The sequence below is a fragment of the Suricata suricatta genome, chromosome 2, assembly GCF_006229205.1.
Source record: "Suricata suricatta isolate VVHF042 chromosome 2, meerkat_22Aug2017_6uvM2_HiC, whole genome shotgun sequence".
Classification (NCBI taxonomy): domain Eukaryota; kingdom Metazoa; phylum Chordata; class Mammalia; order Carnivora; family Herpestidae; genus Suricata; species Suricata suricatta.
The window spans coordinates 22,398,809-22,424,193 of NC_043701.1; the positions used below are offsets into that span (position 1 = coordinate 22,398,809).

The 25,385-nt window shown below is 43.0% G+C and overlaps 1 protein-coding gene across 10 annotated transcripts in view; it reads right to left on the minus strand.

Annotated features, from left to right (window-relative positions):
* Window positions 1–25,385, minus strand: part of STRIP2 (striatin interacting protein 2) — a 49,981-nt gene that overhangs the window by 12,855 nt on the left and 11,741 nt on the right. For 3 of the 10 annotated variants that reach the window (XM_029923643.1, XM_029923622.1, XM_029923648.1), the window contains 14 exons: window positions 24,527–24,647; window positions 23,693–23,761; window positions 23,387–23,493; window positions 21,984–22,111; window positions 20,874–21,077; window positions 19,333–19,568; window positions 19,012–19,077; window positions 18,288–18,351; window positions 17,285–17,356; window positions 14,397–14,471; window positions 13,380–13,477; window positions 12,792–12,918; window positions 10,105–10,205; window positions 7,207–7,300 (listed from right to left, as the gene is read on the minus strand). In XM_029923643.1, coding sequence (XP_029779503.1) covers window positions 7,207–7,300; window positions 10,105–10,205; window positions 12,792–12,918; window positions 13,380–13,477; window positions 14,397–14,471; window positions 17,285–17,356; window positions 18,288–18,351; window positions 19,012–19,077; window positions 19,333–19,568; window positions 20,874–21,077; window positions 21,984–22,111; window positions 23,387–23,493; window positions 23,693–23,761; window positions 24,527–24,647 — 1,562 coding nt within the window. The other 7 variants (XM_029923664.1, XM_029923656.1, XM_029923675.1 and 4 more) reach the window with 7 other exon arrangements.

Below are 25,385 nucleotides of genomic sequence, written 5' to 3' on the forward strand. Positions count from 1 at the left end.
CTTTTTTTGGTGGTGGGGGTGGTTATGTTTAAATGAAGTTGCTTTTACAACACCAAAGATTTAATCATCTATTTCATATATAAAAGGTAGCTACTTTTTTGCATGGACCTCAAGTATATTGTAGTATAGAGGTGGAATTTAAGGAAAGGCATTAAGCAGGCTGTGTTGTAGCTTATGGGCAAGTAATAAATTGTATCATTTATCTTGAATGTATCATAGATAAGCTGCTATATAATCATTGCCACTTTAGATAGCTGTGAAATTAGGTGATTTAACTAGTTGTTACTTAACCTTCTAATTTCTGTATAAGTCTAATTACATGAAATAGAAGTTGGGGTTCTGATTTTTTACTTTGCTTATCCATTTGGAGTGTCATTGTAACTACTGTATTGTAAATGATGGAAAATAACTGCATATGTTAAAAAAATAGTGTTATATTCTAAAAAAAATAAAAAATAAGTTACAAAAAAAAGAGTAATGTACAGAATTGTTGAATCACTAATATTGTACACCTGAACTTAATGTAATACTGTATATTAATTATATTGGAATTAAAATTAAAAGCAACTTTTTAACTTTTTATTTTTGAGAGATAGAGACAAAGCATGAATGGGGGGAGAGCAGAGAGTGAGGGAGACACAGAATCTGAAGCAGGCTCCAGGCTCTGAGCTGGCAGCACAGAGCCTGACATGGGGCTCAAAGGACTGCGAGATCATGACCTGAACCGAAGTCGGATGCTTAACCGATCGAGCCACCCAGGTGCCCCAAAATTAAAAACAATTAAAAAATTTTATTTACATACACCTGAGGTCTAAAACTTCAGCACAGGGATCACATCCTACCCTTTCTCAGCATCTCTAAGGCACTACAAAGATTTTGTTCTCAAGATCCATCTTGGCCCAGCTGACTGAGCCAAGCCAAATAAAAACAGAGGCTTACACCAGTTATGTGGATAATTAACTCAAATGACTGCTGAAAGAACGGAGTGTTTTTTCCTTTTGTACTGAGGAAATCGAATTGGTTAGAATCTGAGCACTAGAAGAGACTTAGCTTTTAGACTTGGCTAAGTCTCCTCTAATTGTCATTCACAGAAGCAAAACCCGAGGCTCAGGGAAAGGAAGGGCTTGCTTAAGGTCACATAAGTGCCCCAACCAGAGCCTGAACCTCTATCTCCAGCAACTAATTGAATTAATAACACACTGTCCTTATTTAGTGTTCATCTTCTGCTTCCCCTTCTGGAATCCTAGACAAAGAAGATGATTCCTGAGAGAAAATTTGATTTTCTCTGCTTTCTCAGCTTCTTCAAAACCTAATGGTAAAGAAACTCTTTCTTATGTCCTATTATAATTGTTATTTCAAACAAGCAGAAGGTAATAGTTTCCAGAAACAACAACAACAACAACAATGAGGTTTCCTGTTGTAAAAGGGAGCATCTGACTGAGTTCAGTCAGTCTATGATCAGACTGAACCTTTGAAGAAGGGCTCCGAGGGGTACCTGGCTGGCTCAGTCTGAAGAGCATGCAACTCTTGATCTCAGGATTGTGAGTTCAGGCCCCATGTTGGGGGTAGAGATTACTTCAATCAATAAAAACTTAAAAAAAAAAAGAAGTGCTGCTAAGTGTTAAATCTAACACATCTCAAACCTTCTCAGCTTATTAAAGTCCCTAGCGATGACTCTTATTCTCAGATTGACAACCAGCTCCTCAGTGAAAATCAGAATTACTAACATTAACTTGGTTGTTATGTAATGAATCCACGGGAGTTTTATAGTCCAGGGAAAGTTTATGTTCACTTAATGGCCCAACCTCTTCCTTTTATAGCTAGAACTCCTACAACCTATAACCCACTTGATCAAGGTAAATTAGAGCTGTAGTTCTGTCTGCCTTTTCTATATTACAAACTAGTCTATTTCTTTGCTGTGGGCTTCAGGTGTTCCACACCATATCAGCCTTGCATTTATTTGAACCTATTTGAAAAAACATTTGCTAGGTTTTAACACTTACTAATTGAAAATTCACAATTAATAGCCATTTCTTGGTAAATAGTTTTTTTGATTCATTCCATTAATGTGGTTCATACAACTGAAAATTAATTCATATTTTTAGCCTAGAATTTCTTTTCCCAATCATTATAGAATGATTTCCATATCATATGGATTTCTGACAGTTAAGGTACTATGGATTAAGGACCTAGATATCACAAAAGGGAGCTGTAATTCTTAAGTGGTATGAGTAAAAAATGGAGGAAAGAGAAAAGAAAATCTCAGAATCATTTGGGGAGTTCTAGCAAAACAAACTATTACTTGCATCCTGGAGAGGGATCTGAACATTTGAGTTTGAAAAATCATTCCACAGATTCTAATCTCCTCTAGTACCCATTACAGAAATGGTGGTTTAACATGAAAAATGATAAAATGTTAAAAAACATGGTCCTTCCTCTATCCTCTATATAAATAGACCTCATAGAAAATTGGATATATAAACCTTATGATGTGTTTGCATTATATCTAGAACAGAGAAACAATAAATGCTAAAGGCAATTTTGATTTTAAATAGTGATGGTCATAAATCATTGGTTAAATAATATCTGAAATGAATGTTAGAGACCTTATTACTTGAACATGATTATATTCCAATAAGAAAATAAAAACTATAAAAACAACAACAAAAATCTCCTGGGATATCCAAAAATATCTGGATTAGGAATTATAAAAACAAAATTTAATAAGGATAGATGAAAGGATCAGGTACATAAATTTAAGTGATATGAACATATTTTTAGAAGTCTTTCTGAATGTAAATCAAACCCAAATTTGAGGCATTTGCAATGAACTACCTTTTAAAAATTAACTTAATAATTTCACTTGACTATATCTAAAAGGAAATACCAAATGTTTCTCTGCATATGGCTAGGTCATGTAAATTCTGACCCACTCTTCTGGCTCTCCCCTGACAGTCCATCATCACTGCCCCCATTTCCTCATCAGTAAAGGATGTGATTTGGCAAGATACTAAGGCAGTTCTGGCTCTGATACTCAGGGCTTCCACATACACTTTTTCTCATTCCTCCATCCTAATCTGTAGGCCTACTTGAACATCTACGTTGTTCAAAATATGCCCTTCTTTGTATGTGATGCTGCTGTTATTAAACCACCTTCTGTAGGAAAATACCCAGCATTTTGAACAGAGTTGGCTTGGCAGCAGTGACAATGGATTTACACAGAACTTGCCACATTTTTGGGGCCCAAATATCTGTAAGGTAGGAGAGGAAAGGAGGATGGGGTGCAATCCGTATAATTTCTCTTTAGGGCCAACAGGCCCACAAAGAAAGCTGACCTACAACCTTATCATCATTTCAACATACTCTAAAGCAGTGGTTTCTAATTTTTTTTATTGTACATATCTCTCTGTAAATAATTTTTGTGTACAATCCTAAATATACATGTTTACTTGTAAGTTAGAAATACATTGTTCTAATAACATTATATATGTTCTAATATATAAAGAGATGTTAATACATATAAAAGATCAAAATATCCCATCCCCCAAAGCATCACCTTGTACACCCTACTTTTTATACCACTGCCCTAAATAACTATTCAAATGATGAGTATTCTAGAATACTTGCTGAAGCCATATCACTGACTTTTCTAGAAACCACCTTCCAAAGACCATACCTATCTTCCACACAATTATGCATTTACTATCCTTCCCTTATGTTTGGAATTTAATTTTTTCCTACTTTAATGGATTGAATTTGAATATAGACATTTGGAGATCCAAAAATTGTAAGCCTTCCTATACCAGGTAAGTAGGGATGCTTCTCAGTATGTGGGTAAGGATGTCTTACTGTAGAGCTAAACATTTTGACAAAATGAGAAGACTCTAGAAATTAATGTGCCTTTAATTTTGACCTTATTTCATGTCCATTTAATGTAGAACTGGAGTTCCAGATGAAGTTGAACTCAGTTCAAATTCAGAAAACTGAGAAAATTAGAATCAAGACTACCTCAGCCGAGTAATTCTATTTCTAGGAATCTGTCTTGAAGAGATAATCAGAGATGAAGTCAAAGATTCGTGTGTGAGGATGTTCATTTGGAGTTACACAGAAAACTCCAACAGCAGTAGAAAACAATCAAGTAAAAAAAATCAAGAAGAGGAATATTATGTGTAGCTATTAAAAATTATGTTCTTGGGCGCCTGGGTAGCTCGGTCAGCTGAGTGTCTGACTCTAGGTTTTGGCTCAGCCTCATGGTTTGTGGGTTCGAGATCCACCTTGGGCTCCATGCTGGCAGTGCAGAGTCTGCTTGGGATTCTCTCTCTCTCTGCATCCCTCCTCAGCTTGCTCTTTCTCTCAAAGTGAATAAATAAACTTAAAAAAAAATTTGTCCTCAAATATGTTTAAAGTCACACTGTGGTTTAAATTTTATTATGTAAATTGAGACATAACACAAAGTCCTTATTCTTTTAAGTAATGTGTGTGTGTGTATATATATATACATACATAGGAACAAATATGTACATATATATGGTAATTGCAGTGAAACATTAACAGTGGTTACATGTAGGTAGTGCAATTAAGGTATTTTTGTTTTCTTCCCCATTATTTTTCTGTATTTAGCCAATTTTCTACAATGGTATATACTGATTTTATAACCAGGAAATAAACTTGAAATATTATTTAAAGAAAACCCTACACATTTATCAAAACCCAATACATTTTGTTTGTAATTCATTCATTGAGCCTGGAGAAGAGATAAATCTTACTCATATAAATATTAGTCTTTTCTGAGTACATAAGCCATCAGTTTAGATAAACAAACCATTATACTGAGGACCTATGTGGAGTAAACTTGCTAGTTACGTAAGCTCATGATTGGGCTCAGGGGAAGTACTTACACGGTAAATTCAAGCAAATAACAAACAAAAATATGTGGTTACCAAATGGAACCACCAGGTGCCACTATTGCCTTACACAAAGGAGAGGACTACCCAGCATGAACTGGTTTATTTAGAATAGAAATGTGCTTTCACCTGCTCATGGGTAACAATAAAATCTTCTCAGAGGCATAACAATTATTTCAATAATTTTATGCTCATATCCCCAAAGGTCCATCAAAAGAGATTTGAAGGTATAGTTTCCATCAATTTCCTATATATGGGAATGAGAAAAGAGAACATATTGCATTAAGAAATAGATTTCAGCCATTAAAAGCTGACTTTATGTTTTGAAATACCCTACTACTAGGAGCATTTTAATGCTGTATACCACTGTTTTCTGTGAGAAAGTGCATTCCTCAGTCTAACTCTGAATGGAAGGAATGCAAGTCTCCACCCTGGCTCTGCTAATTCCAAGTGTAAGGTTTGGGCAGTTAACTTCTCCAGCTGTAAAACAGTAATGTCAAGCTTGTACGGTTATTTTAAGGTTTATTTCTTTATTTTGAGAGAGAGAGCATGCAGCGTGCACACACACGCCGAAGAGGGACAGAGAGAGGGAGAGAATCTCAAGTAGGCTCTGCACTGACAGTGACGTAGGCTTGAACTCATGAACTTTGAGATCATGACCTGAGCTGAAATCAAGAGTTGGATGCTCAACTGACTGAGCCATACAGGTACCCCTTACAGTTATTTTAAAGACTGACTGACATGTGCATAATCAGGGTTATTAGACAACTTATTACCTCCCTCTGTAGGCATAAGCAGCTCCCAGCTTCCTTGGCTGCTGAGATCACATCTAAGTGAGACAGGAAATCTCTGCCCTGATGCTAAAAAGGGTACTAGATTTACTATCTTCGGACATGGGTCATTTTCTAATTCAGGATCTGTCATCTATGAGGAGTGGACTATGACCAGTCACTCCATCTACTGGGCCTTCTGGTTTTTCATCTTTGAAAGAGGGGGTTGGGGTAAATGGCTCTCAGTTCCCCTCCAGCCAAGAATCCTATGGTTCTATACAACCTGTACCGCAGAACGCATCATTCTATTTGTACACAATATACTTTTTATATATAGTTTATTGTCAAGTTGGTTTCCATATAACACCCAGTGCTCATCCCCACAAGTGCCCTCCTCCATACCCAGCACCCCTTCCCTTCTCCCCCTCCCCCATCAGCCCTCAGCTTGCTCTCAGCATTCAAGAGTCTCTCATGATTTGCCTCTCTCCCTCTCCCAACCTATTTTTTCCCCTTCCACTCTCCCATGGTCCTCTTATTAAGTTTCTCCTGTTACATTTATGAGTGAAAACATATGGTGTCTGTCCCTCTCTGCCTGACTTATTTCACTTAGCATGACACCCTTGAGTTCCATCCATGTTGCTACAAATGGCCAGATTTCATTCTTTCTCATTGCCATGAAGTATTCCATTGTATCATAATATACTTTTCTGATACAACGTTTTACAGGTATTAAAGTTGGGGGACACGTGAGTGCTATCATCCAATCATTCAGCACTTGAGCTCCTTCCATGTACCAAACATAGTGCTGGACTCTGGGGATATAAAAATGAAGATGATGTCATCTCTTCCTTCAAGGAGTTTTCAGTCAAATGGAGAAACAGATACAGATAACCAAGTAAATGCAACAGGATGAGGGTATGTGGACTCAGTATATCTAAGGAGGTATATCCACATGGCAGATAATTGATCTTCAATATGATGTCAATTAATCCATTTCATGAAATTCAAAATAACTCTGAAGAACTTTCTGATTTGCCTAAAGTTGTTTCCAGGATGAAGAAATTTCTGGGTCAATCTTCTGTAGCTATTACCAACTTTTGGCTTAGAGGGACCTAAGCAAGGTGTTCTCTGAAGTACACACTTCTGGGTTTTATAATCTATATGAAAATGGAAAGTGAATAGCCATGACACAGCAGATCATTGTGTGGAATAGACCAGTAGAGACTGTCCTGCCATTTAACACAGATATTCACATTCAATTTCAGTCCCATTATCTAAGTTCCCTCTCCTCCTTAGTGTTCGTCACTGACCCTTTTTTCTTCTCTGCAATTGCTATGTGCAGCTTTTCCCAATTTTGCTCAATTGGGTCAGCAGCTCTAAGCCCCCATTGCCTCTGTGCTCTTGCCAATATGCCTTTATTGATCTGAGACTCCCAAGCCAGGGGCATGATGAGGCTGAAGAAGAAATGGAAGAGTAAATACCAGCCTTGCCACCTGGCAAGTTCAAAGGCTACCAAATCCCCCTCTGCTTACCAGACTCTCTGTAGTAAGCTCCGGCAAATCCTGGATGGTACAGCAAGGGTAATCCAGGGCTGAGATGCTGCAGGATGCAGAGAAAGGGACAGGCCTAAGGGAAATAGCAATGGCAAAAAACGGCAGTATCTGAAATGGCAGGAGTTACTTCTTTCTAGCAGGCTCCATTTAATTCTAAAATTGCTAAGGGACCTCAGCTGAAACTCCAGCTCTAGTCTCTCCTCATAGTCATGAGAGAAACCAACGAAGTTCCTTCAGGCTGACCCCCATCTGACAGATGCAAAAGGGAGCAGCAAGAGAGCCTGCGGGATAGTCACCTTTCTCCCTTCTTTAAAGAGTATGGACACTTGTGTGCATTTGTGTTTTTGCATTTAAGTGTATGCTTGTGTGTGTGTGAACAGTGTTCCCAGATATGCTGCCCAAACTTCACGCAATTACTAACAATCTGTGGATGTAAGGATGAAATGAAGCTCCCTCCTGTGTCCTTTACCAGATGTTTCTGAAAGCCAGGAGCTCTGGGAAATGATCACAGAAGCCACTCCGGAAGAAATCTTAACAGAGGCAGCCTCCTGCAGCAGGGCCGATCTAGTTCAAGTATGGTCACGGCATCTGCCCCAAAACCCATAGTGGGGGACGGACTGCACGGGAGCTGGAGGCTCTGCAGTGAGCCCAGAGAAGCAGGCATGAGTAGGCAGGGGAAATGAGGCACAACATGATGACAGAGACAAAACTCCTCAAAATTACAGTTCTTTCTTTCCTTTTCTCCCTTCTTTGTTGGTACAATGCAGAATTTAGCTAATCTCTAATGCTCCTTCTGGTTCTGACATTCCATAAGGCTTACAAACAATCTATCTGAACTAGTGCAATTGGAAATGGATAAAGGATGTTGGCAAAGCAGGGTCTATTAAGAGGAGTATGAGGTTTCTTGGATCTGACTCTACATTTCAAAAGTCAAAACTTTATCTAAGCAGGGGCACTTGGGTGGCTCAGTCAATGGAAGTGTCCGACTTTGGCTCAGATCATGATCTCACGGCTCATGAGTTCAAGCCCAGCATTGGACTCTGTGCTGACAGCTCAGAGCCTAGAGCCTGCTTTGGATTTTGTGTCTCCCTCTTTCTCCCTGCCCCTTTCCCACTTATGCTCACTCTCTTTCTCTCAAAAATAAATAAACATTGAAAAAAATTATAAAACTCTATCCAAGCAAAAAGCAACAAGTTGTTTACCTAGAAATATTTACCTTTGTTCAAGAAACTCACAATTATAACCTAGGGGAACCAAGGTAGGAGGAGAAAGGGCAGTGGAACAACCTATAATATTGCTCGTCATCTTAATTCACTCTACTGGATTCTCCGAGAGTTGCCAGTTCTGTACTGCTCCATTAGGATAAACTTTCTTGGCTGGCATATCCACTTATCTACCCGCCTCCCACAGACAAAGCCCCATGGCTAAGTAGGTGCTGGCAATCAGGAAATGGGGGTGAGAAATCAAAAATGGATTTGTTGCCGTCTCAGTGAATTGAATTCTAGCCTAAGGGGGCCAAAAATAAGATTACAAGTCTTTGGAGTAGCTATCTGGATTGTATGGGCCATGATAAAACTGTACAATTAGGAGCTAGGAGTGCTCCAAGTTTTCAGGGCTCATGCAACAGGAAAGCTTACAGGTGACGCAAAAGAGGACCATCTTATGCAGGCCATTCTTAGTAAATGATGTAGGCTGGCATTGCCACTCTTATTTAGTTAGTTAGTATTTAGTTCCTGAACCCCAGCCATACTTGATTGATCCAAGGGTGGATCTCTAACCCTGGAAATGTGGAACAGGATTCTCATATGTTTCTCTTATGTGCTTATATAAAATCTCTATGATATAGTCAGAGGTTGTATTATTTTCATTATAAGATGAAAATACTGTGGCTCAAAAAAATAAAATGTCCTTACTTAGATTACATAGCTAGCAAATGGCAGGTCTCAGGACTTCGGTTCCATGTGTCTGTTTTATTTTAAACTACGTTTAAGTAGGCTGCCTCTCTATGGTGGACCTGCAGGCAGTACTGGGGAGGCACCATCTCCTGGCGCTGTCCAGTCAATCCAAGTAATCAGATCAGCCTTCTTCTACTTTAGGACTCTGCCTCTGGTAAAAGCATTTCTGCTAAATTTTAATTAGCATACCTCTAGTTCTTGTGGAAGTAACAAACTAACGAAGAAGGATTTACTCTGTAACCCCCAAGTCCCCATTTGGCTGAAGGAGTGGAAAACAATTTGTATTCATAACAATTGTGATCAGAAAACAATTTTGTTTTGATCCTGCCTCTGCTGCTTACTTAAGTGGTCTCACTAGCAAGTTAATCTTGAGCAAGTCAATTAACCTCTCTGAATTTGTTTCCTAATTGGTGAAATGAGAATAAAACTTGTAATACCTCTTAGTGCTATTGAGGAGATTAAATAAAACACCATATATTTGTTTCATTACAAACTAATCTACGTAAGGGTTTATTATTTACCTTCAGTTACAAATTCTATATAACCCTACAATTTACAAAGAAGTATAATTGATCCAACTTATGATTTATACTAGGATCAGGGGTGGCCAGATAAGAAGGATGTTTCCCAAAAAACATCTTCTGGATCCTTCTGCCATAGCGGTAAAATTTCAGTGTTGCAGTTTTATTTATTTGAGTCATGACATTTTTCTGCTTTCAAACTATTAAATACAAATACCTCTGTGAAGAGGCCAACCACACACCCCATCATCAACTTACACTTCAAGGAAATTAAATTTAAGAGTGACAGCTCTAAGATTGAAGGGACTAAGGACACAAGGAGAACTGAAAGGCTCAGAGATGTAGATTTCTCAACCCATCCCAAAACAGACCTTCGAAATAAATCTGTCCAGAGTCCATACCTGTTTTTGGCAGTGATGTAGGACAAGATATTTTGATTGAAGAACTTCAGGATCAATGGAATGCAGTTGGCAAATACCAAATGTTGTGATACATATTCAAACTGAATTAAAAGATTGAAGCAGAAAGGGTTGCTTATTTGGGGGAGAATAGAAAGTATGTATCAAAAAGATAGGCAAGTACAACTCTAATATCCATTCCTAAGAATATCCACTGTCCACTTGTCTTATCGGCCGTCCTGAGAAATGGGAGAAGTGTCATCAGTCAGCTCATCCTACATGGAGGAGGACAATCTGCAGTGTGTGTATGTTGTTGCAAGAAGCTGACCAAAAGCACAAAACATAACCAAGCCAGAAAGTAAATCCCACTCCAGATAAATAGAAGGAACTGCTGTGATACTTGTTCCTAAGCTCAACAAGAAAGGAAGGCTCCCTGAGGGAGTTGTCTTCCATACCAAACCTCTGGCTCATACCGTTCCACCAGTGATGGATGGAGCAGGAGCAGGTGCAGCTTGCTCCTGGCAACTGCTGGCATTACTCAATCAGGATGGATATGGCACCTAGTAACCAAGTGAACCACTGGATTGTGGGCTCTCGCATGAGTCTATATTATCCCTATACGTAAAATATTAGTATTTTAATGAGTGGATCAATAAGAGCCCTGCACTAAGAATAAATGCAAGATCTCTTTGATGGCTAAACACCAGAACATCGGGGTTCCATTTTGCTCTCTTGAATTTGGGTGGGGTGTGTGTCTGGGAAAACCTAGTGAGCAGTGTCATGGAGTTGTATCACCTGGATTTTGCCTGTGATACACTGAGGACATGGTGTGCCTCCAGATCCAGAACCTAGACTCCTGGGACAGTACAGAAACTGTGTTGAAAATGCAGGAAACTGTGGTGTTTTAAATCCCTTAGCTTTTCCTGGTCACCGAGAAGTAGCCATGACAGCAAACCAAGCTGCCCTCAGCCTCTGGGCGTGTGGTTAGAGGTGGGGAGTCAGCTTGTGCTGCCCATTTCTTTCTTCTGCTCAAATATTTTCTCCTTGGCAGGTGACCTGGGGCATTTTCCAAAGCTCCAGATGGAGCAGCCAATCCATACCCACTATGAAGTAATGGAAAATGTTTTTCAGTTAGAGATGTACCTGTCGACTTGTTGGGATTCATGGACACTGACACACACTGGCAAGGCCCACTGAGCCACCCACCCATCTGGCTGTTGATCCACATACTGCCCACCAAAAGAAGCAGACAGAAAAACAAATCCACAGTTCTCTATTCTTTCTACTAGGAACACCATCTCCCACCCACCCCTTCTCCTCCCAGCCCTGCTGTTGCTCAGTAAACATTGGCAGAAGAAGTGTAGCATCCAGGACACACATCACACACCCAAAGATGTCTCTGAATGTACAACGTGGAGAAATACCAATTGTATAGTCAAACCTGCATGGAGACACACCCTGCAGGAGCCTCTGTGCACTCTGAGAACCTGCTGTTCTAGCAATAAGCTTGGTTCTGACTTCTTAGGACAATGGAGCTCAGACACTGAGCAAGTCATGAGAAGCCTCCCTCTCTTCCCCATGTTCTCACCACAGAGACCATCCATTCCCTGCCCCCAGGGTCCCCCATATCTTGGCATTGCCCACAGTACCAAGTCCAAACTCCTTAGCATGGCAAACAATCCCTTTATGGGGAAGCAGCTTCTTAACCTTTCTTAGGAAAGGCTTCGTAGGAAACCTCCGTTTCTTCATCTTTAAAACAGCGATAAAATAAGACCTACCTCATAGGGTCATGAGAATTAAATGAGACCCCACAGGAACTTAACAGAATGCCGGCACATTATAAGTACTCAATAACTGTGTGCTATCAACCATGTGATCTGCTCCCTGCCATGTCTTTAGCTTCATGTATCACCAGGGCCTCTCCATCTCCCCCAACCCCACGCAGAACTCCAGCAACATTTAATCAGTTTCTAAAGGTACTTTGCTCTTTCTCTCTCCTCTGGACTTTCACAAATTAATGTTTCTTCTTGGAAGGCTTCCCATCTTCCTTCCCTGCAACTCCCATATCCTGGCTAACATCTGTTTCTTTAGGACTCAGGTTAGAAGTCACCTTTTCGCAATTAAAAAAAAAGAAGAAGTCACCTCTTCTCCATCTCAGGTTGGATTACTAGCTAATGCTTATCCTGCACTTACCATTTCATAATTTGCTATCTATATATCCATACCTTTTACAAGACTTCAAAGCCCTTAAGAGCCCAAACTGTGCTCTTATTCTGAATTCTATCTCAAATGTTTGAAAAGTGCTTCACATAAAGAAAAGTATGCTCAACATACTTCCCCCTGCCCTGTCCTTTGTGTGTGTGTGTGGAATGCTTGGATCCTGTCTTCCATGGCCTCAAAGCTGGCTGGCTACCTTTCCAAGAAGCCAAGGATTCTTACCTACAACCTTGGATAATATTCAAAGGACATAGACATCTGCCCATCACATCCCACTCCAAACACCCCACGCCCCACCCTGCCGGCCCCATCCAAGCCTGTGCAACAGGATATAAATTCCTCAAGGAAGACAAAAAAAAAAAAAAAGGCTGAAAGATGTTCAGCTGGACTACAAAGGCCCCTGCATCCTTTCTTCGGGAGGCAGGGCCAGAAGGACACCTGTGACCTGTGGAGGAGCACTGCATGCTGCCCACCTGGTAGATATGGTTCAGTTTGAAGTGTTTGAGGAGTAGCAGGAGCAGAGCAGAGATACTCTTTACAATGATCTCCTTGTGCCTGTTCACATCGATGCCCAACTTCATGCTCTGGAGAACTGTGATGCTACAATGGGGAGAGGAGGAGTCAGTGCAGAGTAGCTTTAGAAAGAGGCCTACAAGGACCCAGGTATTTGGGTCAGAGACAGCACATACAAGAGAACCAGAACTTGGCAGATCTGAACTTCTGTGCTAGGGAAACCTCCAGAACGCCCCCTCACCAGCCTGTCTGGAGAAAAGCTCCTCTGCTCTCTTTTTTTCTCTTTCCTTTGGCAAGCTCAGCCCTTGGCAATGTCCACCCATATACCTGCGCAGCCAGTCTCTGGCACTGATGTTGCCTTGCAAACCCTAAATTCTGAGCTAAAAAGAACCCAGCAGAGAGCACCAGTGGAAAGGGGATACTGGTAGGGGAGGGGAGACATTTTTGGACACAATCCCTCTAAGTGTTACCAAGGTGGGGTGGGGACTAGAGAGACACTGTAGACGAAACAGCTAGCATTCAGCAGCCGACCCAGTTGAAGCACTCACGGCATCTCCTCAGGCAGGACATCGGCCAGGATATTGATAGAGTCGGTCTTAGCCTTGGAGGTGGGGGCTGCAGCCAGCAGAATCTTAAGCAGGGCAATCTAGGAAGTAGAAAATGAGGAGATCCATCTCTGCCCGTTCCATTCAACAGGCTATTTTTCCACACCTCAACAGCTCTGCAAGAAGTGTTGTAAAGGCTTCCTCTATATTTGTTCCTCAATGACCATATCTCCTCCAGAAGGGCAAACAGGTGCCCAGGCCTGAGAGGCCCACCTGTGAGGCTATGGACCCAGAAGGGAGCTTATAGGTTATTCTGCTTCAAGACTGTTCTTTCTAGGGGCGCCTGGGTGGCTCAGTTGGTTGAGCCTCCGACTTCGGCTCAGGTCAGATCTCACGTTCATGGGTTCGAGCCCCGCGTCGGGCTCTGTGCTGACAGCTAGCTCAGAGCTTGGAGCCTGCTTCCGGTTCTGTGTCTCCTTCTCTCTCTGACCCTCCCCCTCTCATGCTCTGTCTCTCTCTGTATCAGGAATAAATTAAAAAAAAAAAAAGACTGTTCTTTCTAAAGAAGAGGATGGAAGGAAGAGAGTGAGAGGGGCAATGCCTAGAAATAAGGTGAGAGGTAAAGCATGCTCACACCTCCTCTATCCCTTTCCTCCCTCTAACCCTGACCATCAGCATCCTTTCTGCCCAGCCTGAGGCTATCTAGGACATGACAGACCATGGCAGACTTCAAAAGGTTGAGGATACTTACTTAGAAGGAAGGCCCCCAAATGCATCCTGCATGGATCCCACCTTATTCTCCACCCCTCTCAAAGAAATACTTGAGAGTAAAGCCAAGTCCTCCTTCCTCTTGGAGAAGCCCTGACGAAAGCTCAGAGTTCTAATGTGTCAGAGAATGCCTTGCCTCAGGGTTGAAGGCTCAGGAAATAAGCTCACTTGATGGACGCTCAGCTTGAAATGCTCTCAGCTGTCTGTTCCTTGCAGCAGAGAAGGGCAGCTCTGGCCCAGCAATCTCCTTACCATGTACTGGGGGAGGCTGTAGAGCATGCCTTGGTAGAGGATTTCACATGGTGTCTCTGGTACCACCTCTTCCCCCTATGGCAGGAAACACACAGTTTGCCCAGGCCATTTTCCAGTTGACCAAAGGCCATGTTTTCTTGGTTATGAAGGGTGACATGAAAACAGCACTGAGCTGGGAGTCAGATCTAGGTTCCTATCCTGGCTGTGTTAATAACTCATTGTGTCACTTTGGGTAAGTTATTTTTCTGTTCTGGGTCTTAGTTTCTTCTTCTTTAGGATCAGTGGGCTGGTCTGATGTCCTCTGAGGGCTCTTCCAGCCCTGACAATCTGCTTCTGGTTTTCCTATTATGTGGAATCAATCCAGAATTCTTCTTTCCACATCACATGTTAGATCAGGAATCAGAACACCTACACAGGAGTCGGCTCAGACCACTGCTTTGCTGGTCACACAGGATCTTAAGTCAGGGTGCATGTATGTCTGGGACACTAGAACAGATATCCCACACAGAAGCACTTCCTGTGTTGTCAGTCTGAGGCCATCCAAGAGCTCTAGAATGCTCTGAAGTGAGAGGTAGGTAACTCAGTAGAGAGAGTTGATAAGGAAGCTGGGTAACCCATGGGCCGGAGAGGCAAAAAGGAGTATTAGGAGAGAAGCTTTTAGGTAGAAGCTATTTTCTTTCCTTCTCCAGTGGCCCCTACCACATCCCTTCCTCCTTTATTACAAGGTGCCTCGTGCACAACTCTCTTTGTCCTTTGATGGCCCATCTAAGCCTTTTATAAGAGTGGGGGGACAGGGGCCTCCAGTGGGTTACTCAGGCCATTGTCCTCTTTGGCCAATGCAGTCTCTCCACCCACAAGGTATGTCTATTCCCGAGTAAGGCGCACTGCCTGGAGGTCCACCCTGAGGCAGGGAGGAATAACCTGACCCCCGCCATCCCACGTAACTCAGCTGCTGCTTAAATGGGTATTCAATAAACTCAGGCAATCCTGTAAGGTTACCATCCTGCTCTCCAAAAGATCTATGTCATACCTTCCCTTTTCCTTTGTCCCCAAGCCAATCCTCTCACCCACAGCCCCTCAATAGTTGCTAACCCAGCCTCATACTTCATGGAGAAAACAGAAGCAATCAGACAGGCTTCTCAAAACCAAATCTACCAGGGTTTCTACCTTCTTTCTTGACATGAACCACGAGCCTCCTGTGTTCTATTAAAGACCAACCCTCCACTTGTGCTGCGAATCTCTCACCCTTTTGCTCTGTCAAATGCATTAGTTCTGAAATCATCTCGTGTCTCCCAGATCATCTCTTTTAGGACACAAACCTACTTTAGGATCTCCTAGCTATAAAACACTTTCCCTTCACCCCACATCCTCCCTTGGCTACCATCCCATTTCTATCCTCTTTATAATAAAACTATGTTGTCTGTGTTGACCGTCTACCACCTTTCTTTAATTCCTTTTTTAACATATTCCAAATAGGCTACTAGCCCCACCTTTTCCCTTGAGGTTGCTCTTAACAAGGTCACCAGTTATCTTCATTGTGCCCTATCTAATGGGCACCTCTAGTCTTATCCATTTATCAGCAGCATTTGACACAGCTGATCACTCCTTTCTAGAAAAAAATTTTCTTAGTTTTATAGTATCACAATCTCCCACATTCACTCCCAACTCAGAGTGTTTCTCTACTCTTCTTTTCTGATTCCTTTCCTGACTCATCCTACTCTCAACATACCAGTGTGTCCCAGGGCTTTGTCCTGGGTTCCCCCCTCTATTTCTATTCCCTCCCTGGGTTATCCCAGCCAGTCCTATGGTTTTTAACATTGTCCATTATGTCAACAGCTCCCCAATTTATCTCTCTAGGCCAGTCCTCTCTCTTAGAACTCTACATTTATACATTCAATCTGCATGACTGCTCATGTGCATGGCTACTTAATGGATACCTAAAACTGAGTATGATCAAAATAGAACTCTTGATGAAACAGACCTCCCCATGCTGGCAAATGATTCTTATTCTTGATTCCTCTCTGTGCCTTTCTATCCACATCCAATTGATCAGCAAGTCTTATCAGCTATACCTTCAAAATATATAACCCAAATTTCTTCCACTTTCCCCTCTTTCCAGAATCACTACCCCAGTCCATGTCACCATCATTTTTCACGTTGACTATTTTAAGAGCTAACTGAACACCCTGCTTCCACTCTTTTCTAGTAAAGTCTATACACAGCAGTCAATGGTTTTTGAAAAGATAAATTAGATCAGGTCACTCCCCTGCTTAAAATCCTTAAAATCCCCAAGGGCTTACTTCTGTACTGTGAAACAATTTCACACTCCCTGTCTATGCTTAGGGGTCCTGTGTAAAGTAACTCCAGGCCACTCCCCGACTCCATCTCATACAACCTCACCCCCTCACCCCTGTGCTCCTGCCACAGGTCTTCATTTGCTACTGCTAATATACTGAGCTTGCTCTGACTTTAAGGCTGTTCCCTCTGCTTAGAATTCTCTTTCCCCTGATGTTCCTATGGCCAATTCCTTCTTGTACCCCACATTTTAGTTTAGTGGTCACCTTCTCAGAGGTCCACCTATCTTGTCTAATCAAAAGTAGTCTACTACATGATTGTTGTCTCTACCACATCATCCTATTTAAATTTTCTTCATTATATCTCCCATTCTCTACAGTCTTCTTGTTTCCTTAATTATTTATTTTCTTTTTTCTCTAACTTGAATGTACCATGAAAGTAGGGACCTAAAAAAAAGAAAATAAAAAGCAGGGACCGTGCCTTGCTTGGTACATACAGTAAAAGCCCAATAGCATGCACACATGCTCAGTGACAGCACTGTAGACAGATTTCCTCCTGCCCTCCTCCTCCTGTGCAGGACCCCCTAGACTCACCAAAGACATGGGGCACTTCTCCAGGTCCTCCTCATTCTTGATCTGAACATCTGCAATGGAGATGTACTTGTGCTGGGGAAGAAAAGACATCAGTTAAGAGGCTGAGACTACTAAAAAAAATAAGATAGACAGATGGATAGATAGATAGATAAAGGATAAGGGACACCTGCTGGCTCAGTCTGAACAGTGTGCAATTCTAGATCTTGGGGTTGTGAGACTGAGTTCCATGTTGGGTTTAGAGATTACTTAAAAGAAAAAAAAAAGATACTGAGGACCTTGATCACATATATACCAGCCTCTTGCTTAACTTCCTCAAAGCTAAGGAAATGTCCTGTATATGGGTCGTTACTCCAAATAGGACAGGAACTCTTTGAAGGCAGGAGTCTTATTCACCTTTGTACCCTCAACAATTGAGCTAAGTGCTTCATATACAGCGTTTCTGCTTATTCTGTGTTTCCATATTTGTTAAAGAGCAGCAAATACCTAAGCATTTGCCTTCAACGTAGGGGAAGGAAAGAACAGGCCCATGCCCCTGGACCATTGCCCTGAGAGTTTTGCCGCCTGTGAGTAAGCTTGTGTGCATGTGTGTGGAGTGCTGATGCTGGCGTAAGGGACAGTTTAAGGTCTGGGCAAGAGACGACTATTCTTACTTTTTGTGCTCACATATACTTTGGATGCAGAGCAGACTGCTACTAATCCTGGGCCTTTGGAAGTCAGTGGCCCTACAGGGACAATGAAGTAAGAGGAAAGGTAGCAAGGGGCAGGAGGAGAAAAAAGGCATGAGAGGAAGCAAGGATAACTTTTCCCCTATCTGAATAGAGGAAAATGCTTAAGTAGGGACAGAACTAATTTTTTCCTCTTTGGCCAAAATGCCTGCAGGGGAAATATATAGAATAATTGGTTCAGAATGTGTCTGGCAGAAGAGCCAATACTCAGGACTCTGATAATCCAACTTGCCTTGATGTCTCCCTATCCCTGAGGACTGAGAGCCCACCCTCGTCACCTGCTTTAAAGTCTTCACACTCTCGTGGATGGGCCTGGGTAATCCAACCAAGGTGTCTGTGTCCCTGTGAAATGGGAGATATACCAGATCATAAGCATCAAAAGTACGGAGAACTACTGATATCCCCTGGAGTTACATGGACCATGCCACTTTCAACATTCTGTTTTCTGGATCTTTCTCGATAAGCTTCCAGGACCCCCATTATTGCTATAAAAAACAAAAAGAACAATGCCACACAGAAGTAAGAGCTGCATTTTTGTACAGTTTTTTTTGAGAGATTTACTTTGTTGGGGAGCAGTAGGTTCCCTAAAAGGGCATGTAGCCAAACTATAGTGAAACACTAGTAACAATGCTTTCTCAGTTTTGTAGGGACCAGCCAGTCTGAGGAATTCATGAGGAAGAAGAAATGGGGGAAGACTAGATCTGTTCTGACCATGTTGCTTCGCAGAATGCTGGCCCATTAAAACAGGAAGGTTTCCTAGGGATCATCTAATCCAACACTCTCATGAGGAAACTGAAGCCCAAGAGGAAGTAACTTGTCAGGTCCTACACCTGGCTAAGAACATGAGTTCTTCCAGGAAACTGGAAGGAAAAAATTCCATGGCACAAGCCCAAAGTAGTCACTAGAGGATGCCCATGACTACCGTGCAACATCTCTCATTCCAGTCATCCGTTTCTCCGTAAGAACCACTCTATGGCCAGTTCTGACCATCTAGTCACTTACTGCCCCAGAGTGAATCCGATGAATTTGTTCCTGCTCATCTCCAAGAAGTGCTCAATGTCCTTCTGTCTGAGAAGACAGTGGAGAGATAAGCCCCAGAAAAGGAAAAAAAAAGCAAACTTTGAGAGACAGAATTTTTCTGGGCTCCTAACCCCTCAATATGATTGGAGCAGTGGGGGGAAGATCGCAGCTAAGAGAAAACTTCACACCCGGGAGCTCTGACTTCTAGCTGAGCTTACTGAGACTTGAATGCTAGAGCACTGAACTCTGGGCCTTCAGTGATTCTAACCCCAAAACTCAGGGTCCTGGAGTTACCAAACCTACCTAACCTTTGGGGCCCAGGGTAGGCCCTTGGGAAAGGACACTCGCTCAGCAGAAAGAGGTGCCTGTGAAGGTGGAGGTGGCACCAGGGGGTCTTGCTCTAGCAGGTCTAACTCTCCATCCAAGGTTCGTTCGCCATCGCCAGCAGACTCCTCTTCCTCCTCTGTGGCTGGTTCCTCAGTCTTAAAGAGATCTCTTTCATTGTAGATGTCCAGGCTGTCCTGCTTAGTGAGGAGTTGCTGGGGGGCAGTGGTGTTGGGAGGGTAGAGAGAAGGTATACAGAGACCTCAATCTGAGCATCCTTGTCTGATGTCACCCTCTACCCATAGGCTGCTAGACTTCAGGATACAAGAGCTGGGTATCCAGCTTTTCTGAGAATATCCCCTTCCCCACCTCAACCCTAGTATCCCCACCAGGCCCTATTCCAGGATAAGCACCTCTCAGGCAACCAAGCTGGGGAACAAAGCATAGATAGTCCCAAAGCCAGTTACTAAGCTTTCAGAAAGCATGGATGCTTTTCCCCCCCAGCACTTTCCTTCCTAATTATGCTTTGCTTAGGTGAACACTCAATTAGTTTGCCTTCTGTGAGCATACACCAGCTGGCTGACTGAGGAAGAGGAGGACAGAGGCTTGCTGCTAGGCAGAGGGAAGCAAGTTTGGAATTTTAAATCTTGTTGCAGAAAGAAAAAACGTTGGACAGAAATAGGCCAAAAAGTTAACAGTGACTGCCTCTGGTTTGTTAAGCTTGTGGGTGATTTTCTTTGTTCCTCCCTTCTTCACATTTTTATATTTGCTCCCAAATTTTGTACAATGAGTAAGTGTTACTTTATAAAACAAAAAATAAAGCCAAAAAAAATCCCATTGTAGACTATGTAGACTAGATTATTGAACATGATTATCTGGTCCTGTCACCTATAATTGGTGAGCTCAGGTATTTCAGGGAGGTGAGTTCATGGGTACATGGTCAAGTCTCAGTGCAACTTGTCATTCTGACCTTTCCAGAGATGCAGACTATACCTAGAACACTAATCAATCACCTCCTAAATGTAAGCGTCTGGTTCCAGAGCCAGAAAAGAGCATGGCTGGCTCAGAGTAAATATTCTTGCTGTCAAGAAAACGATAAAGTGCCTCACCCCAGGCACATGGATTTGCTGGAAGCTCTGTTCAGGTGATCGGGGTCCCTATCTCCAGGATTATACCCTAATTGTTGTCCAGGATGCTAGGGAACTCCAGGCACACTAGGTCTAGGCCAATGACCCTGTAACAAGACATGGATCCATGATGTGATACCATAATGTTACATCATCATAGCCCAGGAACCTGCTGCAGTTGGGAGACAGAGGCTAAAGTACAGACTCCAAGGTTGGTCTCGAGGTTAGTCTTCAAGGTTAGACTCAAAGTTAGTTTCAGGTTAGTCACAGGGGCAACAAGGGGCAGGATAAACTGGGCCATTTACTGCCCTTTCCTTACACATCCAGAGTAGCTCAAAATGTTAATTTTTAGACAACTAGTATCACAACACCACTGTCTGCTTTAGTTCATACCCTTCGAGAACCGCGGCGACCTCGCAGCTTAGAGGGTGGTGGTGCCAATTGAGACTCCCCCAGGTCGAGGGTGTAAGAGGGTGGGGAGGCAGCACGCATGCTCTTCACCACCTGGATACTATCTTCAGCCAGTGGAGGCAGCCCCAGTTCTGCCCGCTTCTGTACTTTGAGAACCTGTAGATGCTCAAATCCACCGAGGGTAAACTAAGGTGTAAATAGGAAAGGGGCAGAGGAGAGAAACAGGGAAGTCAGTAGGAGCAATTTCAGGGAAACATAGATAGAGAAGAAGAGCCACAATCTCCAGTCCCCCTAGACTCCCTTCTTAATTAGGAAGTAATAAAACAGCAAGGGGCAAATGTAGTTACCATCCCCAGTCTTAGGAGCTCAAGGGTCAGGATGAAGCATTATTTACTGACACTGACTCAGGGCTGGAAACATCACCAGAAATTAGAAAAGGACTCCTAGGGCCTTCCAGTGAATAAAAACAAAAAACAAAAAACAAAAGGGAAACTATGTTCCCTTTTTTTAAGGAGCACACTCAGATGCTATAAAACCCCAGAGTTGCTCAATTTTTTCTGTAGCCAAAAGGTAGTTCCCCCAGTGGAGCTTGCCCTGGAGGGTACGCTGTTCAACCAGTCCTGTGGAGTGGGTGCCAGAGATGAAGGATCAGATTTAATAATTAGAAACAAAGCATACATTTATAAGGACTTCATTTTTTTTAAACAAATCCTCTGTTTATCTGGATGGAGGGCAGGCACCAAGCCCCACATTTCAGAGCTAGAAAAATTGAGGCAAAGTTGCCTGAGGTTCCTCAGTATCAGCAGAGGCTAGATCTCCCAACTCTCAACATGTGTCCTTTGCATGAAAGGTCAGCTCTAGCATGGGAAGGTACAATGACACCCCAGTTCATAGAGTGACATCTCCCTGTCGGTCCAACAGAAATAGGTAACCTGCTCTGACACAGGACATCTGATTCCCCTCCATTGCCCAGCAGCTGCCTTCTGCCTAGCTCCAGCCTCCTGGAATCAGACTAGAAGAAACTGAGGTGGTGGCAGAGGATGCTGCTGGTTTGATGAGATGGGAGTGGGGGTGGGGAGATTTGCCACTCACCATGACTACCTTCCAGAGCAAAAGCAGGACCTTCTTTATGGGGAAGTGGGGAGCCAGGCCACTGCAGAACTTGGTAACCATGGAGAAAAGCAGAAGGGCAAAAGGCTCCTCATTATGCATGGAGAAGCCTAGGGGAGAGGAAGAAGAGTGAGGAAGTGAGGATGAGGTAGCTGTAACCCTGCCCCTGTGACCCTGATTCTGGACACACTGAAGGAGGCTCTTACCTCCCCCAAGAATTCGAGTACTTGTTCCTTAGAAGGAGGCTTACCGAGTTCCCAGAGGGAAGGGGCAGGAAGGAAGGCCATGAAGGTAAAATGACTTAGCTCCCAAGTTTGGGGGTGGATACCAAACTAGCAGTAATAGTAATATAAAGATGTTGCTTTCTGGTCAAACAATTCAGTGCATTTCATGGATCACAACTCACTTTTCCACATCAGTGATATATTTTATCTTATTAATTTTTTTTTTTGAGAAAGAGAGTGAGTGAGAAGGGTAGGGGCAGAGAGAGAGAGGGAGACAGATAATTCAAAGTGGGCTTCTTGCTAGAGTGGAGAGCTCGATGTGGGGCTCGAACTCAGGAACCATGAGATCATGACCTGAGCCAAAGTCAGATGCTTAACCAACTGAGCCACCCAGATGCCCCTCAGTGAATATATTTTAAAAATCCCACAGGCCTTCATATCTTATCCTGCCTGATGACATTACCAACTAACATTTTCAAGTTGATTCAACTCATTTTTTCATGTGAAATTGATGATGAAATGGGAGATGGAGGGCTATCCCCATTTATAACAAAGGAAACCAAGGCACAAAAATGACACATAATTGGTCTTAACTCAAAGACACAAGGGCAGTCAAGCCAGGTTTTCATGCCTGTCACACAGTATCTACCCTAAAAGAAAGGATGCTAGGGACACCTGGGTGGCTCAGTTGGTTAAGCATCCAACTCTTGATCTCAGTTCAGGTCTTAATCTCAGGGTAGTGAGTTCAAGCTCCACACTGGAGCTGGGAGTGGAGCCTACTTAAAAAAAAAAAATAGGAGCACCTAGGTGCTCGGTCGGTTAAGTGCCTGACACTTGGTTTCAGCTCATATCATGATCAGGGGATTCATGAGCTCAAGCTCCATGTTAGGTTCCATGCTAACAGTGTGGATTCTCTCTCCCCCACTCTCTCTGCTCTTCCCCTGTACGTACTCTCTTTCTCTCAAAATAAACAAACATATTTTAAAAAGTAAGAATAAAAGAACGGATGCCAATTCGGAAAGAGAAAGGAAGAATGGGAGGAAGGGGGGAAGGCAGGCAGGCAGGTGAGCGGTCTGTTTCCACTGTGCAGAGGCTCAGAAGCTATGCTTCCCTCCAGCACCAGCACCTCCTCCCCACCCTTCCTTAAATGCCACTTCTTACTCAGTTCAGTGCGGAAGGTCTCCCGCGCAGTCCTCCACCGGCACGAGTCTGTCTCTCGCTCCAGGCGGATATTTTCCACCAACAGGTACATGACACTCAGCAGCACCCTGGGGTTATGGAAGGATTACAAAAGGTTCTCAAAGCAACACCTTGCCTATAGTCAGAGACGTCAGGGATGATTTGTGTGGGAGCTCAATCAGGTGGAATTAGTAACTACTAGTAATCTGGGTGTATCTGGAGGACTGGGCAAAGGGTAACCCATTGCCGACCATCCCCTCTGCCAATTTCAGGGCCAGTTCCACTCACCTGAGCTCTGTGCTATCAGCAATGGAGATGGCTGGTTTCCGAAGAGCACTGCTACAGGCCTGGCTGTTGCTGCCATGGGAGGAAAGGGAGAACAGGAACTCAGATATCCTCTTTAGGCCCTGTGTCTCCCTTTACCACATACACAAACCTGAGAACCTGCTATTCCCTCGCTATATAGCTAAAAGAAACTGTTCTAAGGTAAACGAGCCCACAGATTTCCTTTGCCATCTCAGTAAATGCTTATCTGTGATAAAGGTGGGCAAGGGCAAGGTCGGTGATAATCCCTCCTATAATCCACATTGTGCCTAGTACTGTGCTGGACACAAAGTAGATGCTAAGCAATGCTATAAATGTGCCCCATTTAAACTCCTGGGTGATAGGCTTGAGATAAAATGAGGGATCACTATAGTGGTAGCAGCAACCAAGGCCACCTCTAGAGTCATGACCTACAAGGAAAGAACCGGGCAGCAACAGAAATTGGTCCTGTCCTTCTTGGGTCATGTTTTCGCGCAGAACATTTTCCTTCATGGATTCCAGTTAGGCTGAGTTGAGAAGGTGTTTAGATACAAAGGGAACCCACCTAGGATAGGGCCCTGAAGCCCAGGATTGAAGCAATAAGTAGGGCAGAAGCTGTTGATAAGCTCAACCTCAGGGGGAAGACAGAATATCTGAGAGCATGGCTGGATAGAGGGGAACTGTCAGTAAGCTTTGGACTGAATTGTGAATAGACCCTGCTCCCACAGAAGTCTCTACAGGGAGGGAATCAGCATAGGACATGAGGCACCCTTCAAGGAAGGGGGTTGTTTAGGCCAGCCCTCCCCTAAGGCTTCTCACTCGATTTCCATGTGGAGCAGCTCCAGAAAGGCCGAGAAGGTCCCCATCTGATAGAGCAGGAAGCAGTTGTACCTGGACCAGTGTAGCACATCGACCTCTGAATCACATTCCCCAAAAGTACCTAAAGGACCAAACAGTGCCATGGAGTTGAAGGTGAGAGGGAATATCCCAGTTCTTTCCACTCTGACCCATGATCTTAAGACTATCTTCCATAATAAACTATATTAAAACAAAGTAAAATAAAGAAAAAAAAGACTATCTTCCAACACCGTGCCCAACAATTAGGCTGACAAAAATAGGGCAAGGCCTTCAGAACTTCCTTGACTAAGCCAATTTCAAAAGAGGAGAAGCGGTCTCCAGAGTCAGGTCCAAAGTGCTTATCACTGGTCTGTCTTAAGTTTGAGTTCTGCTGGAGAAGCAGATCCAGAGAGAAGGATTCAAATGCAAGTAGTTTATTTGGGAGATGATACTAGTAGAGAAGTGGGGAAATGAAATAGGGAAGAGAAGGCAGCCAAGAGCTGAAATTCAGGTTTAGGGGAAGCTCTGGGAAACAGTATATATTCTACACACCTCAGAATCCTCTCCACCCAAGAAGGATGAGGTAGTTGGGCTATTTATCCAAAAACTCCTGTAGGCAGTGATCAGTGCTACTGGACTAGGGGAGCACATTAATCCCCTAGCACTTCCTGGTTACCCCATATAGGGTGCAGACAAAGCCCTCAGGTAAAAAGTTGAAGGTACTGGCAGCTGGACGTTGGCCAGAGCACCAGACCCAAGAGAGACGGTTAGGCACTGCTTTGTTTGCTACAGTCTTCCCTTCACTACTCTCTTTCCTCTCCACTTATTATTTTCTTTTATA